General features: G+C 41.3%; 2 protein-coding genes across 8 annotated transcripts in view; one reads left to right on the top strand and one right to left on the bottom strand.

The window, feature by feature from the left end:
- The window catches only part of LOC101573726 (protein FAM156A/FAM156B), a 57,751-nt gene extending 45,221 nt beyond the window's left edge, over window positions 1-12,530 (top strand). For 5 of the 7 annotated variants that reach the window (XM_023708190.1, XM_023708189.1, XM_023708186.1 and 2 more), the window contains one exon: window positions 10,660-12,100. In XM_023708190.1, the coding sequence (XP_023563958.1) occupies window positions 10,779-11,417 (639 nt within the window). In that variant the 5' untranslated portion in view covers window positions 10,660-10,778 and the 3' untranslated portion in view covers window positions 11,418-12,100. Of the gene's footprint in view, window positions 1-4,129; window positions 4,260-10,659; window positions 12,101-12,513 lie in introns of those variants that run through there. The other 2 variants (XR_002819470.1, XM_004647883.2) reach the window with 2 other exon arrangements.
- LOC101581285 (serine/arginine repetitive matrix protein 1-like) lies at window positions 2-2,030 on the bottom strand (the record flags this gene model as incomplete). Its single annotated transcript, XM_012513140.2, is given in 3 exon segments — window positions 2-1,224; window positions 1,227-1,525; window positions 1,527-2,030. Coding segments are annotated over 3 exon segments (2,004 nt in total), but the record flags the coding sequence as incomplete, so codon positions are not given.
- Window positions 12,531-17,186: the final 4,656 nt, after the last annotated feature.

The following is a 17,186-nucleotide window of genomic DNA, read 5'->3' as shown; positions in this document are numbered from 1 at the left end:
TTGGTTGTGGTGACCGGGTCTCCCTGGGAGCACGGCTTGGGGAAGACCCTTTCCTAGGCTTTGATGAGACAGAAGGTGAGCGTCTCTTGGCGGCTGGGGAGCTTCTCTGTTTGGGAGGCGGAGAGGGGGAGACCCGGCGCTTTGGTGGTGGGGATGGCGATGCCCTTCTCTTGGGAGGGGGTGGGGGCGAAGCCGTCCTTCTCTTTGGAGGTGGGGAAGGAGAGTATCTCCTCTGTATCGGAGGAGAATATCTTCTCGGGGAAGGTGAGCGCCGCCGAGGGGGAGGAGCTGGTGAGGGTGAGCGGCGTCTTCTGGCAGGTGGAGGGGAGGGGCTTCTCCTTCATCTACCACTTTTAGTCACTGGCGATTGCCATCGTTTTTCCATCTGCATCCGAGGGGAGGTCTCTTTCTGGCGCTTTCGTGGTGATGGAGACGCACTTCGGGAAGGGGAATGTCTCCGCCGCCGGCCCACCTCACCATTTTTCACATGGGATCGCTTGGGTCGCTCATCTTCAGAGGAAGAGGATGAGCCAGAGTCAGATGAAGACTGCTGGTTCTGTCGTCTGTACTGGCGTCGCTGCTGCACAGAATCAGCTGCAGCCATCTTGCCACCTTTATCTTCTTCAGATTCAGATAACTCTACTTTTCTAGGCTTTGGTGCTGGTGATGGTGATTCTCTTTTCTCAGTACCTTTATGTTTTGTTACTTTACCTGAAGGTCTCCCCGGAGACACAGAAACATGACTTTTTCTTGTACGGTTTGACTGCTGGGGCGTTGGGGAATGATGTGTTTTTGGTGGTGGAGTAGCTGGTGGGGATGGCCTGTGCCTTCGCCTTGGAGGACTTGCTGAAGGAGATAACCTACGAGTTTTTCGAGGGGGGCTGGACGTCCTCTTGGGAGGTTTCTTTGGTGGTGACTGGGAACGAGATTAGGAGGATGATGAACTGCTCCCAGACAGCGATGCTGATGACCGCCTCCTTCGTCTTACGGGAGATCTACTCCTTCTGTGCCTTGGAGGTGGCGGCATTCGTCGTGGTGGGCTTCTTCTTCGAGGAGATGGTCTCCTTCTTGGGCTTGGCCACCTTCTGGGTGAGTGTGATCTTGATCGGGACCTATGGCGCCTTCTTGGTCGAGTATAAGAAGGAGACCGAGAACGGGTCCGTGACCTTGACTTGGAACGTGACCGAGATCTTGGCCGTGTCTTGTCTTTTTCTTTTTTGGAATTTTTTCTGGAGTAGATTCTTTAGGTTCTGGCATGGGCTCAGGCTTGGGAACTTTCAGGATGTCACTAGTAGATGTGGCCTCTTGTACTGAAGGTTCTTTTACTTTCACTGAAGGTTCAGGTAGCTCTGGAGTTTTTTCCTTCTTTTCTGGAGCAGGAGAAGGACTCCGGCTCTTGGTTCTATGTCAGGGAGATCGAGAATGACTGCGCTTTCTCTCTCTCCTGACAGGGGAAGATCGTCTTCTAGGGGAAGGAGATCTGGATTTGCGTCTTCTTGGGCTTCGAGACCTCTCCTTTTTTCTCTGATGCTTTCTTTTTCTTATCTCTCTTATCTTTGTCTTCATCTTGTTTTTTCATTGATGCCAATTTTTCTTGTTCAATCTGTCTCTGCTTTATTTCTTCTTTCTTTAGTTCTAGGAAAGCAGAAGGGATTCCAGCGATGTTTTCTTGTGCACTTAACAGCAGGGGCCAAAGTTCTCCCATAAATTCTCTAGCATTTTTCCCATTCAAAAACCCAGTCAGGTTGATTTGCATCATTTTGGAATCTGGATTCTTCACTTCCAGCTGGTTGAATATAAACTCAATCACAACATCATCTTCAAATCCAAGGATTTCTGTTACTCGTTTTGTTATCCAAGGCTTTATAACCTCCAAATTTACTTTGCTCATGTCCACCTTTTTTTCTAGGCATTCTGCAAATTTCAGCTGCTTCAGTAGTTTCTTCTGTTTGTTGCTGAACTGATTATCCTGTTCTGCACTTGTTCCGTGGAAGAATCCCGCGTCCATCTTGTTGCCTCGCTCGGAGATCGCTCCCTATCCCAGGGTACACCGCGCTGCCGCCTGTCAAACTCTTTATCCACATTTGGAACATTTTCTGCCATTATTTCTGTGAAGAGTTTTTTTTATGGCATTTGTGCTGTCTCTAGCTTTCTTACTAACCACAATCAATCCTGTGCTATTCATCTTTACATCATCATGTAGTGGTTAGATAGATTTTTCATGGTGTCTTGGTATTTTTAAGACATCTTTCTTTTCTTGATCACTAGCTGTCTTCTAGATCTGAAATTCTTAACTGGCGAGATAGCTCAGTGGTCTAAAGTGCCTGCTTAGGCAAGCTTAGGCAAAGAGCAGGGACCGTGGTTCTATCCCCACATGCCTTGCCAGCCCTGCCCCCAGGGCGAAGATCAGAAATGCTCTCCTCTTCTTCATTTAGTCTGTTGTGTATATTTTCAGTGGAGTTTTTGTTCTGTTTTGTTTTTGCAGTATCAGGGATTAAACTCGGGACCTTGCCAGGCAGGCATTTATGCTGCTGAGCTATCTCCCTGGGCTCAGGGATTTTTTTTAATGTCTTGGATTTTTATTTGGCTCTCTTTCGTGAATTCCATTCATTTCTTGTGTTGGGCACTTTTTGTGTCCACCATTCTAAGCTTATCTATTCTTTTGCTGTGTCTTCTCTAATGTCTTTGGTTTTAAGCATTTCTTCTTGTACCTGAGAGATTATTTTCTCTATAACCTTTTCCATTTTCTTTTTCACTTCTGTTGCTATCATTTTAGAATGCTCCAGTGTTTGATTTCCAATTTTGTCTACCTTATTGTGTTCTAGGCTTGTCCTAGGTAGACTGAGGGATTGGGGTTGCATTTTGCTTCTGCATCTTCTTGTTTTCTATTTTCTCCTTTTTATTTTACTTTGTTTCTATGTTGATTCTTACCAATTTCTTATGATAGCTTTATCACTAGTATTGAGGCTTCCCTAGGAGATATCTGTTCTTCAGGGATGTCCTCTACCTGTAGGTGATTCTTTATAGCTATCCCAAGAACCTACCTTCCTAATTTGTAAAGAATGCAATGTTAATATTTGTCTCAGGACCCAATCCTTTGGTACGGGGTTGTAGTGCTGATTATGACCCCATGCAATCATAGTGTTATCATACAGGGGAGAAAAACTGATTATAACATGTATGACATCCTGACTAAAATAGTTCAGTTACAGCAAATAGTTTCAAGTTCAGCTTAACTACTGACAAACTATGGTAACCATTAACCTAGTACCTCCACACACAGGAGCAAACTCTAAAGTTATATAATAAAATCAAACATATACCACAAACTTGGATTCAGTGATTTTCCCCTTAGTGCAGTTATTTTACCCTTTTGTGGAAGGCATGCAGATTTTAAGATGGGTGGGAGATGGTATAAAGTAATGAGTGGGGTCAGATACCGTAGAGTCAAGCCTGGAGCTCAAAGTATGACCACCTGAGTTTTTGAAAACTGGAGGACACAGGAGGGAAAGAATGAAATAAAATATGATACTCTTTTTTTGTGGCAGAACTGGAGATTGAACTCAGGCCCTTGCGCTTGCCAGGCAAGCACTTATTCTTCTGAGCCATCTCCCCGGCCCTGAAATAAAATATGAAGGAATTATCAGCAAGGGAAGAGACAGTGTTTACTCACTTGAAAATTTAAATTCAAAAAGTAGTTGGGGAAAGAAAGGATCAATAGAAGGAATCATAAAAGATAAGTAAGAATCCTAAACAATGAAATAAAGAAGGAAGAAAGAGAAGAACAGAAAAGAAAAAAAGTAGACCCGAAAAAGAGAAGGGAGAAAAGGGGGAAAAATCCAAAACAAAAATAACCACAAAATACAAAACGGGAAAAAAAATTTAAAAAAAAATACAAAACAGGGCAACTTCTCACCAGACAGGAAAGGCATAGCCAATCAAACAAACAAGGGAGAACAATGTAGTAAAATACCTCTGGTGTTCACAATTATGTAAGAGTGTCCATCTGAGATCCTCGAAATGTGCTGTGTACTCCAGCCAAGTTTGTCATGGGAATTGTGCTTGGCATCCAGCTGATCTTGGCCTCCGGATGTGGGGGATGGAACTGATTTCCTGTTGGTGGAATTCTCCAGAGCCCAGCTGCTGGCTCCTCACTGCTGCTTCAGATGCTTTCATGTTGCTTGTTTTACCTATTATCCCATACAGCCAGGCCAGCCTGTCCTGGGTCCTGTGGGTTCTAGTTGCTCCACCTGCCAAAGGTATGTCTGAACTTTCTTCTTTTAGAGTGTAGTTCTATGAGGGTTTTTTGTTCGTTTATTTTTCAGTTCTATGAGTTTTATTTTTTCCCATAATTTTATTGATAAACAAATAGCAATGGGACAGTTTCAAATCAAATTGGTAGAACAGTTTCAATAATTAACACATTGCATACATTCTTCTATTTCTATGAGTTTTAAAACGTGTAGATTCTTAGTGCCACCACCAAAATCTGGATAAGGAACTTGTCCATCATGACAAAACATTTTCTGCTGCTACTCCTTTGCACCTACATCTCCTCACCACAAATACCTGTTAAATAGTGATCTTCTTCCTTTTGTTTTATTGTTTTGTGTTTTGTGAATTGTCATATAAATGAAATGAGATAGCTTGTAGACTTCTGAATGTGTTTCCTTTAATTAGCATAATGTAACACCTGGATGGATCCCAGATCAATACTGTATTATTATTTTGTGTGTGTGTGTGTGTGTGTGTGTGTGTGTGTGTGTGGCCAGCTTAGCCCACCAGGGGGCGGGGCTGGCTGGCATGTGGGGCTGGGGGATTGAACCGTGGTCCCTGTGCTTTGCTAAGCTTGTTCTAAGTAGGTGCTTTAGACCACTGAGCCATCTCACCAGCCCCAATACTGTATTATTTTTTGATGCTAAGTCATTTTCTCTTATATGTGTAGCACAATCTCTTTTCCACTCATTTATTGAAGGGCATTAATATTGTGTACCATTCTGAGTAACTGAATAGAGCAGCTGCAAACATCCATACACTGGCTTTGTACGTATGAGCTCAAGTTTTTGTTTGTCTAGAGTAGATACTGAAGAGTGAGATTCTGGTCCTTAAAGTATATGTTTTATAAGAAGCCAACACTCCTTTTTTTTCTCACCAGCAGACATGAGAGTTCCAGGTCTTTGGTAGGTTCTCCAGTGCTTTGTATTGTTAATAAGTTTTGTTTTACCCATTCTATATATGACAAGGTTTGTCATCACAGTTTTAATTTTCCTATGTCTTATGGTTAATAATGTTGAGCCTTGTTTTCAGGGCTCATACTCAGTCTTTTCCACATTTTCTATTTACATTGTTTGTTTTCTTACTATTACCTTTTTTAGTATACTATATTCTGGGTTTGGTCTTTATAACTTAACTATTTATTGTGTATTTCTTTTTTTTAATTTATGTATTTGGTACAGGATCTCACTATGCAGCTCGGACTCCTAGTGATTTTCTTGTTTTCAGCCTCCCCAGCACTGGGATTATAGTTGTGTGCCACCATACCTGGTGTGGCTGGCTCACCGCACCTGGGGATGGGGTCAGCATGGCATGTGGTGCTGGGGATTGAACCCCGGTTCTTGAGCTTGCATAAGAAGGCACTTAGTCTGCTGAGCTATCTCACTGGCCCTTATTATCTATTTCTGAGCTAATATTTTTTTCTCTGTTTTGCTCTCCCCTCCCCCTTCCCCCCCTCTTCTCCCCTCCCTCTCCCTTCTCCCCACCTCCTCTTCTTTCCCTTCCCCCTCCCTGTTCTCTCCTTTCCCCTTCCCACCTTTCCCCCACTCCTTTCCCCCTTCCCTCCTCTGTTCACTCCTCCCCTCCTCTCTTTCTCCCTCTTTTCTCCTCTCCCCTCTTTGAATTGGGAAATCAGATACCCAGCTTCAAGCATGCTAAGCAAGTGTTCTACCTCTCAGCTACATAAGCAGCCGCTAGATTTTAAGTCTCTTTCACACACTGTGATTTGTGTTGAAAACTTGCTCATACTTATTGTCTAGTCCCAAACATGTTCTCCTATAGTATCTTCTGAAACTTTTCTTTGTAGTTTTGACATTCAGTTCTCTGATACATTTTTAGTTAATTTCATGTATAAATCATGGTGTGAAGGTTCATATTTTCACATGTGAATATACAACATTTATTGGAAAATTCTCCCTTCCCTTAAATTCCCATTTATATCCCTGTCAAAATTCATTTGACTAGCCAGGCATGGTGATGCATACCCATAATCCCACTACTCAGGAGACTTAGGCAGGAAGTTGACTGTGAGTTTGAGGCCAGCCTGGGCTACATAGTGAGTTCGAGGCTAGCCTAAACTACATAGCGAGACCCTGTTTCAAAAAATTTTGGAAAACTCATTTAATCATATTTGTTTGGACTATTTATGGATGCTTTTCTACCATCAGTCTCTTTGCCAACACACTTTTTTTTTCTAATTTTCTCTTTTTATTAGTACATGTTTCCAGTACATGGCCATTTACAATCATCTTGTGGAATAAGTACATAAACAGAAAATAGCTAGATTTCTTTTTAAAATCCCCTTGTTCTCTCCAATCTCCATCCTTCCTCCTTTAAATCCCTTTCCTCATTTTGGTTCTTTTTTTTTTTTTGTAGGACCAGGGATTGAACTCAGATCCTTGCATTTGCCAGTCAAGCGCTTATCCTACTGAGCCATCTCCCTGGCCCCCCTCATTTTGGTTCTTGATGATATTTTTAATCTCATCTCATCTTGTGTTTATTACATGTAATGTTTACATTCACCGAGGTTATTAGGTTCCTGTATATGGCGTATCTTTAGTCTACTTATTTCCCCTTTCCTCTCACCCATGCTGTCTTGGCCTCCTTCCATTTGCAAGAGATCTATTCCCTTGTCTCCTTTTATCTATCCTTTATTGTGTTCTTTATTTATATTTTGCCTAACTTAAATGAGAAATACTATATAGTATTCAAGCTTGTGTGTATGGTTTTATGGTTTTTGTATTTTTGAGACAGGGTTTCCCTTTGTCGTGCAGGCTAGCCTTGAACTTTTAGCAGTCCTCCTGCCCTAGCCTCCCAAATGCTGGGGTTATTGGCATGTGCTGGAACTACCGGCCATGTGTATGATTTATTCCATTCAATAATACATTTTGCAGCTACATCCATTTTCCTACAAATGTCTCAAATGTATCCTTCTATTTTTGTTTTTTGTATTTTAGTACAGGGTCTCACTACACAGATCGGACTTGTAGTGATCCACCTATGTTCAGCCTCTCAAGAGCTGGGATTACAGGTGAGCGCCACCACACCCAGTCTCAATTTGCCATCTCAGCGTGCCCTGAGAGCAGGGCTGGCATGGCAAGCCAGGAGTGTCTTTCTTTATAGTTGAGTCATGATCAGTTATGTTTGGATACCATATTTTCTTTATTTAGTTGTCTGTTGATTAATATTCAGGTTGCTTCCAGGATTTAGCTATTTTGACCCATGCTGCTATAAACATTGGTATGTATGTGTCACTATAGTATGTCTTTAGCTCTTTGGGAAAGAAACCTAAAAAAAGATAGCTGAATTATGTAAAATTTCTAGTTTTAGGTTTTTGTTTTATTTTTTAATTTATTATTTTTATTTTTTTTTATACCAGGGATCAAACTCAGGACCTTGGGCTTGCCAGGCAAGCACTTATGCTGCTGCTGAGCTATCTCCTCGGCCCTTAATTTTAGTTCTTTGAGGAATTTCCATAATGGTTGTATTAGTTTACATTCCCATCAACAAGATATGAGCATGCCTTTTTCATTATAGCCATGCCAGAATTTGTTATTTTTTTTATTTCCTGATGATTGTCGTTCTTTCTGGTGTCAGATGGAAATCTTAGTGTTTTTTAATTTATATTTCTTGAGTGGTCAAGAATGTTGAACATTTTTTCATAAGTTTGTTGGCCATTTGCATTTTTTCCTCTGAAAAGTGTGTTTGTTTTACGTGTCCATTTCTTCACTGGGTCTTTTACCTTAGGTTGTCTAATTTTTTTGAGTTCTTTACATTAGACTTTACATTAGTTCTTTACATTCTTTACATTAGTTGTTTACATTAGACTTCTGTCTGAGGAATAGTTGGCAAAACTTTTCCCCATTCTGTTGATTGTCTCTTCACTCTACTAATTGATTCCTTTGCTGTACAGAAGCTTTTTAAAAAAAATTGTTTATTTTTACTTTTAGTACAGGGTATTGCTACACAGTTCAGACTTGTAGTAGTCCTCCTGTCTCAGCCTTCCCAGTGCTGGGATTACAGGCATGCATTATCATGCTTGGTTTCAGGGCTGGCACAATATACGGTACCAGAGATTGAACCCAGGACCTTGTGCTTGCCAGGGAGGCGCTTAGACTGCCAAGCTATCATCCCAGTCCTGTACAGAAGCTTTTAATTTGATATAATTCGATTTGTTGATTTTTGCTGTTAATTTGTTATCTAATTGTGGTTCTGCTTATGAAATCTATTCCTATACCTATGGATTAAAGTGTTTTACCTATTTTTTTCAGTAGGTTTAGTGTTTATCTTTTAATGTTCAGATCTTTGATCTACTTTGATTTTAGATATTGGTTACATGGTAAGAGATATGAATCTAGTTTCAATCTTCTGCAAACGGATACCTAGTGTTCCCTGCCTCATTTGCTGAACAGGTATCTTTTCTCCAATGTTTGTTTTTTGTCACTTTGTCAAAAAACAAATAGCTAAATGTGTCTGGGGATGTTACTGTATCATCTACTGTGCTCAGTTGATTCACCTGTCTGTTTTTATTCCAGTACCATGCTGTTGTATTATATATGGTATGTAGCATAGCTTGAGGTTAGGTAATGTGTTACCTCCTGCTTTTCTCTTGTTGTCCAAGATTGCTTTTGCTATTCTGAGTTTCTTCTGGTTCCATATGAATTTTAGGATGGTTTTCTCTAGTTCTGTGAAGTTTTCTGTTGGTATTTTGATTGAGACTACATTGAATCAGTACAACAGTTTTGTACTGATTGGCCAGTAGTGTGGCCATTTTGACTATTGATTCCAGTAGCATCCTTGATTTCTTTATGGCAAGTTTTAAAACTGAATGATGTGAATTTTCCAATTCATTCTTGTTTTAGAAGTTTGAAAGTTCCATGTGAATTGTAGATTCAGCCTGCATGTATATATGTGTGTATATATATATATATATATATATATATATATATATATATATTTCCTTCCATGATTTTGGTTGACATCTCATTCATTCTTTAGATCAACTCAGTGGATTTTTCATCTTGACAAATAGTTTTTCTCATACACTGATATGATTCTGTCACTTTTCTTCTTCACTTGAACTCACAATCTGTGGATTTCACTGATGAAGTTTTAATTAGTAAAAGAAGAACCTTTGCATTCCTAGCATAAAATCCACTTGATCGTGGCTTATGATTGTTTTCATATATTGCTCATTTTCTGTTGAAGAATTTTGTGCATTTGCTAAGACAGAATATTAGTGTGTAGTTTCCAGGTATCAGTGCAGTGCTAGCTTTATAATATATATAGGAATGTTCTTTCTGCCGCATTTTCTTGAAAAAATTATTTCAAATTGGTATAATTGCTTTATTTTATGTTTTTTAGAATTCGCCAGTAAAATTCTCTGGGCCTAGAGAATTTTTATTTTTTTTAGGGCCTAGAGAATTTGCAAACATTTTTAACTACAAAAAAAATTTTTTTAACTACAAATTTAATTTGTGTAAATTAAGGCCCATGCACAGAATTTCATTTCTGTTCATTTTGGTAGTTTATGATTTCCCAGTAATTGGTCCATGTAAACTATATAATTTATATGGACCCTATTTCAGTATGACTATATTGTTTCCTTGTTTTCTGAGTTTGTAATGAAATCTCTTCTTTCACTCCTATTGGTAACTTATTTCCTTCTTCCCTTTTTTCCTGATACAAGTTTATCAATTAAATTCATCATTTTCAAGAAGCAGTGTTTGGTTTCATTTAATTTTTCATTCTTCTTGTTTTTGTTTGCTGTCTCTACATTTTGTCTCATATCTTTTAATAGGAAAATTCTTATTTATATGTGTTGAGAATTTTGAGATGATTTTCATATACGAGAGCAGCTTTTGGACTAAATGTAAAGCCAAGTATCTCAAAGACAAAAATGAAAAGAATGTGTAACTGTGGTACAAATACTTCCAACTTAAGAAAAATCTACTTTATGAAAGTGTGTAAATACTCATCAGAAATGTATGTGTTAGTCATACATTGCTCATCCTTACAATTAGTCTTGAGAGTGACTCAGAAAAACTCAGGAAAGTCAGGAAATGGTGGTATATACATGTAATCTCAGCACTCAGGAGTCTGCTGCAGGAGGATCTATGCTTTAGTCCTAGGTTGGGCCCAAAATTGATAGATCCCTGTCTCATAATTTAAAAATTTTCATGACATTTCAACATTGTATATCCCTCACAGTTGCAGTGATAGGCCCTATTTCTATAACCTTTATGATGTATTATCAGCTCTCTGGAAGTAGCCTAAAAAGTAGATCACATGAGCAACTGCATTTTACACCTAAGAAGGGGAGGTATAGAAGTTGAAGTAAAATGAATAGTCATGGGTTTTCTTTCTTCTGTTTTTCTTTGGTTGCAGTCTGACATCTTCTGGCTCTACACTTTCCTACTGCAGTCTAGTTATTTGAACACCTCCAGCTTCACCTTCCCATCTAGACTGCAGGGCCTGGCAGAGCTTCTGGTTCAGACAAGACCTCCATGGATCCACTCCAGAAATGGAACCCAGGGCTGAGTGCGGGATCTTCCCAGATGGCTGCTGCAGAGAGCTCCCAGGAGGGGACAGCAGTCTGTTGGCCTTCCTCCACAGGACAGTTAGTGATGGGCCTCAGTGACCTGAGCATCACTCCTGGCTCCAACCCCCCTGTGCCTCTGCGAGAGGGACTGTTCGAGCAGCAGTACAGGGAAGAGAAGACTCTGCCGGAGCAGCACTGGGAAAGGTTGGGGTTCCCTCAGAGGAAGAAAGCCTTCCTGGGGCACTTGAGACGCAGGCACCGTGATCACATGGTACCTTACCCAGTCGAAAGGGAAACCAGGGTCTCTTTCCCAGGCACTAGATCTCAGAATCAATTCAGATGCCAGTGTCAATACTGTCAGGCCCCCATGCCAAATATTTCTCGTGTCACTGGGGAGAGGAGTGGAACCCTCAACCCCTCCTCCTGGGAAACCCTTGTGCAAGGTCTCAGTGGCTTGACCCTTAGCCTGGGCAGCAATCGGCCTGGCCTCCAGCCAGGCAGGATGCAGCAACAGCCACCAGAGGAAAAGGGCCAACTGGAGAGGCAACAGGAAAGCAAGAGCATGTTCCAGAGGCTGTTCATGCAGTGGTTGGAAGAGAACTGAGATGCTCATCCTCATAGGACAGAGACCTGTAGGGATTCAGAGAGTTCCGTGTTGGCAGCTTTAGGGAGCTGAGCTGTTGATGGAGACCAGAAGTCACTGTTGGAAGAGGAGTCCTGAGACCTGTGTCCTCGTCTTTCCTGCCCGTCCTCCGTAGAACACTGAGAGGCATTCAGTGTGGAGACTGCACACCAGTGTTCCCCGCCTCCCCTCATCTGGCGCCCATGCTGCATGTTGTCGATTTCCCAGCCTAGATCTCCACCTCTGCTCGTTGTTGTCAGGAAGGCAAAAGATGTCTGTGTAGTGTGAATGCCTTGTTGATGCGTGCTTTTGTATCATGTTGCTGACTGCTACCAGGAGCAGCAGGTGCGCTCGAAATGGCAGTGCTTGACTCTGAGATCCAGGTGCAGACATCTGCTGCCACAAAGGTGTGGGAAAGAGATGTGGAATTAGAACCTGATGCTTCAGCATTGTGCTGTACGTGTAAACTATCATGACTGTAATACACTGACTGTGCTGTCCTGCTCCTTAGCAATCAAGTAGTATGCTCCCGTGCAAGACTTTGCCTTGGTACCTCATCGCTAATACCAAATAAACATATCTGTGAAAGCAAAGTAACGTTAGAACGCAGGTTTGTTTATCAGTAGTGGTTTGTTTCTCTTTGACTCTCACTCAGGTCACTACCCTGAAATCCCCAAGCAGCAGACCAGAGCATGTCAAGAGGAGCTGTGCGCCTGGAGATTTGGAAGAGGGATGGGGCAGGCCCAGGGCAGTGCAGCTGCTATTTGAGGTGCCACAGTGAGACCAGCACTTATACCGGCCAAGCAGCGAGGCTGGGAGAAAGTCCTCTGATGCATAAGGGTGGGAGCAGAGGCCACTGCTCCCAGAAGGAGCCCCTGAGTGTTGGCACTGGTTCCCTGGACAAGGTTTCCAAGAGCCTTTCCTTGTCGCCTGGTCCACTTGGTCGGTGAACAGCAGTTTTGTGCCTGCTTCCTGAGAAGCAGTGAAGCATTAGCTTATTTGAAAGTCCTACTGGAGTTTAGACATGTCTTAATTTCAAGAAGCCTGAATGATTGAATTTACCTTCTTTCATTTACAGAATCCTGCAAGACCCACCCAACCAGGGACCTGAGCTTCTTCCAAGTCCAAAAACAAATTCTGCATTGTGTCGCTCTCTTTAGGGAAGCCCCAGGACTGCACTGCCATAAAAATCTGTGTCTCCTGTTGGTAGAAGTGACCTGAGAACAGGTGAGTTCCTCAGATCAGAACTTGGGATCTCATCAGAGCTTGAGAGTTAAGATATCTGTCAGGGTTGCCGCTCAGGTCCTGGGAACCAGGTGTATAAAGGGCAGCTTTCCTTTCTTCATACTCAGAGGCCTAAAATCAGAACAGTGATTTAAAAGTGTGAAGGGTAGTGTATTAGTGCACTTTGGTGACACTTACTCAGTGTTAGTCTCCTCTATGTACTACTGAAGGTTCACCCATTTTATCTTTTCCCACAGACCCATCATTTAGCAACAGTGCTGGTTCCATTTCAGGGAATGTAGCAAGGTCACACAGGCAGCAAAACTCTGCACTACCATATGAGCTTAGGCAGGCTGTATTCTAGCTGGCATCCCTGTTTACTTTCTATAAGAGCTGGGTTCAGGGACCCAGTGACCTCAGTGGATATTTCATACCTTAAATGGCCAAGTCTTGCTGTGAAGCAGTGTTGAATCCTTAACCACTATGAAATGGGACAGGGGTAATTATTCCCACATTGCAGGAAGTTCACAGACAAAGTATCAGCTAGAGACACAAGCCTTTGCCTGACTCTCCACACATGAAACCATTCCCTGTACATGTTCTAGGTCAGCCACAAATGTTCCATTGTACCAATAGCAGTCAAGTGCTGACCCAATCACCAAGGCTTTACTTTGTCCACTTGGCCTCTCCCTATTCTCTGATTTGCTAACTGCTGTGAAGGAGAAATGAGCAATTGCAATGCTTGCCTTTCCCCTCTGATATTGAGCTTTTAAGTGGGGAAAAAATGGACGCTGTCTTAGACTATTTCCTCCTATGATGTGTGTCAAAATAGCACACAATGAGTATAGCACACAGTAAGTAAAATAAGCTTATGTCTATAGTCCTTGAGACAAAGAGAGGCAAGCAGAAGATGCTGTGAAGTGGTGCCCACTGAGGACTTTCTTACTAAGTCCTCACATGGTGGAAGGTCACAGGGCAATGGGGGAATGAATGAATTTGACAGAATCTAAGTCCCATTCCTGATAAATATTCTGGGCAAATGAAGATGAAGGGAGTGTCTTTAACCTATAAAGAGCATCTATAGCATTCAGCCTACAGCTGACATAATTTTTTTTTTCTGGCGGAACCGGGGATTGAACTCAGGCCCTTGCACTTGCCAGGGAAGTGCTTATTCCACTGAGCCATCTCCCCGGCCCCTGACATAATATTATTATATAGTAAAACCAGAAACTTTGTTTCTCTTGTGAGAGCAGAAACAAGGCTGTATGTCTTATCCCACTGTGCACAAAAGTACCTGGAAACATGGGAGAATTTAGATAGAAAAATATATGTCCATTCACAGACTAAGGGTTTTCCTCTCCAAAATTCATGTGGAAATGTAATCCTCTTTTGAGAACATAAGATGTAGAAGCAGGAGGGATCTTCAGGAGATGGTTAGTGCTCTGCTTTCCTTAATGGTTTAGTCCATTCATTCCATTAATAGATGAATTGATTAACAAGTCAGTGAGTTAATATGGAGAGTTGCTCTCCTATGAAAACTGATTTGGTCAGGTCTCATCATGCTGTGCTCCTTGTCTTCCTGCTATGTAAAACCTTGATCCACATGAAAACTCTGTCCACAAGACAGGTAGCCCTCTGGTCATAACCATGAGCCAAAATAAACTGTTTCCTATATATCCTGCCATGATAGGGCATTTTATTTTATGTAACAGGAAACAGACTAAGATAATATTTTGTAGGCACATCATTCATGAAGGCACCAAAGTAAGAACTGTGAAATGTCTACACACTGGTGAAGGGATAAAGAAAACATTGTGTATCTATATAGTAGAATATTACTGAACATTGTGGAGGAACAAAGTATTCATACATGCTACAGCATGTTTGAACCTCACAAAATTTTTCTAAGTGATAAAAGCTACACAAAAAGGACCACTTATTACACAAGTGTATTTATTATTACTTTTTAAATGTATTTTGGTACAGGGTCTCACTACACAGCTTGGACTTGTAGTGATCCTCCTGTTTTCAGCCTCCCCAGCGCTGGGATTACAGGCATGCACCACCATGCCCAGACTGGGCCACTGGCTCAGCGCACCTGGGGGTGGGGCCAGCGCAATATGTGGTGCCCTGAATCAAATCCTGGTTCCTGCACTTGCCTAAGCAGCACTTAGTCCACTGAGCTATCCTCACAGCATGATGAGCTCTCCTCCTGACGCTCATAAGTGGATTTATAAGAAATGCCCAAATAGGGAAGTTCTACACAGATGGGACAGGGGTAGAGATTAACTGTTATATGGGAAAAGAAGTCTGTCTAAAGTGATAGAGGAGTTCTAAAACAAGATCAGAGTACATAATTATGTATATTTGCTGAGAGTCACTGCATATATACCTTTTTAGTAGCACACAAAATTATTATGTTTGCAGTAGATAAAGGTTACATTTATATGGGAAGTTGGTACATGTACCTAATATATCTTCATTCTTTTGTTATCTTCTACCCCTCCCATCCCTCATTGTACCTCCAACTCTTGGTCTCTTTCCCATTTTTAAAAGCTCCATTTTTCTCTTTCAGTTCTTTTCTTCCTTCCTCCCCTTCCCCTCCCTCCAGCTCTTGTTCCCCTTCCTATTTGGAAAAGATCTCCCTACTTCCATTTATATCATCCTCATGCTTACCAGGGCAAGCACTGTCCTGTTATCCATTTTACTTTGCTCTTTATATTTTGGGCTTCTCATATAAGAGAAACTATGCAATATTTAAGCTTCTGTATCTTATTTCACTTAATATTATGGTTTCAAGGTATATCATTTACAAATGCCTCAGGTTTATCCTTTATGGCAGAGTAGTGCTCCATTCTGTATAAACACTACATTTCTTTTATCCATTCATGTGTTGATGGGCATATAGGCTATTGTCAAGATTTAGCGATTATAAATTGTGTGTATATGTATCTTTTGTTGCATGAAATTCATTATATGTCAAGTGTGCCTCAGTAAATGTGATTTTAAAATGTGATGATGAACATTTGAAATTTTATCTTGGAGGAAAAGGTAGGCAGTCAATCCTTTCCAGCAGTTAGGGATCTCTTGTCCTCTTCCCATGCTTGCATCCTGCCTACATTTCCTATCTCCATATAGACTTGATGCTACAGCCAAACAGAGACATTGTGCACATCTGGGCAGAAAGCATGCTGATGAGCGTGCATATTTCCATGTGTTGTGTGTGAGTGTGTGTGAGTGTGTGTGTGTGTGTGTGTGTGTGTACAATCACAAGTAGCCACTCTTTGGTTGAACATACCTATTGGCTAGCAGCTCCCTATCTGTAGGTAGGCTCCTGAAATCCATCTTCCTAAATGTCATTTTAAAATTATTATTTTCAACAAGCTCTGAATCGGCATCTCAGATAACCAACCTCAGTTCTCCACTTGAACCTGTTCCTAGGAAGTCATCAGAGTTGTGAGAGCTGTGATCTTACCCCAGGGACTCCTTTTTGAGCAGACGACCCTTGAAAATGAACAGCAGCAAAGTTTCCAAGACAACAGCTGTGAGATACCATCCCACATCTGAGTCCGTGAGTCCCTTCTCCCTCCTCCTTGGCCTGTCTGGCTACCAAGTAAAAAATGGAATGCTAAAAAATCAATGTAATCCTTAGTCTTTTGAGATTTTTCTACATATGGCTATAAAATAAATGGCTCAGGCATACCTGTCACAAGATAAGGCACCTGATCAGTTGTTTTTTGAAAAAAATGTTTAATAGCCTGGTGTAGGGCTATATGCCTGTAATCCCAGAACTAGGGAACTTGAAGCAGGATTGCCAAAGGTTCAAGTCCAGCCTGGGCTATGTGATATTTAAGGCCAGCCTAGACTAGGTAGAAAGACCTTGCCTCCAAAAAAAAAAAAAAAAAAAACTGGTTAACAACAAAGTTATAAAGCCCAAGGTTATCTTTGATAACAGGACAGGTAAATAGTGTGTAGTTAGGTTTTTCAGCCTCAGTTGTAGATCCAGATTTCCAGTGGAACAATTGTAAGGAACAAGTGTAGGATGCCCAACTCCAGAGATCTGATTTAGTTGGGCTGGAATGATTTCTTGCAATATACTACAGTTGTGGAAATGAAGCCATCTTTTGTTTCAGTTTTTATTACTTTATTAGTACATCTTTGCAATATATAATATTACATTCCTTGAGAGGAGTTGTTGCATGTATGTAACACATCTTAATTCTTTCTTTCATCACTTTCCTTCTCCTCTCCATCTCTTGGTTCCCCTCCATTTTGCAAAAGAGTTATCTCCCTACTTCCTATTGTCTATCATTTATTTATATTTTTTGAGACCAGATCTTACTATGCAGTTCAGGTTGGCCTTGAACTCACTTTGTAGCCCTCAAACTCACAGCAATCCTCCTGCCTCAGCCTCCCAAATGCTGGGATTATAGGTGTGTGCCACCAGGCCCAGTGTTCATCTTTTATTTTACTCTTTATTTATAGTTTGGTTTATTCATATAAGAGAAATTGTGTAATATTTAAGCA

This window comes from Octodon degus, unplaced genomic scaffold (assembly GCF_000260255.1).
Source record: "Octodon degus isolate 3935 unplaced genomic scaffold, OctDeg1.0 scaffold00335, whole genome shotgun sequence".
NCBI lineage: Eukaryota > Metazoa > Chordata > Mammalia > Rodentia > Octodontidae > Octodon > Octodon degus.
The sequence above is the reverse complement of the archived record's forward strand: the minus strand, read 5'-3'. Positions and strand labels throughout refer to the sequence as shown.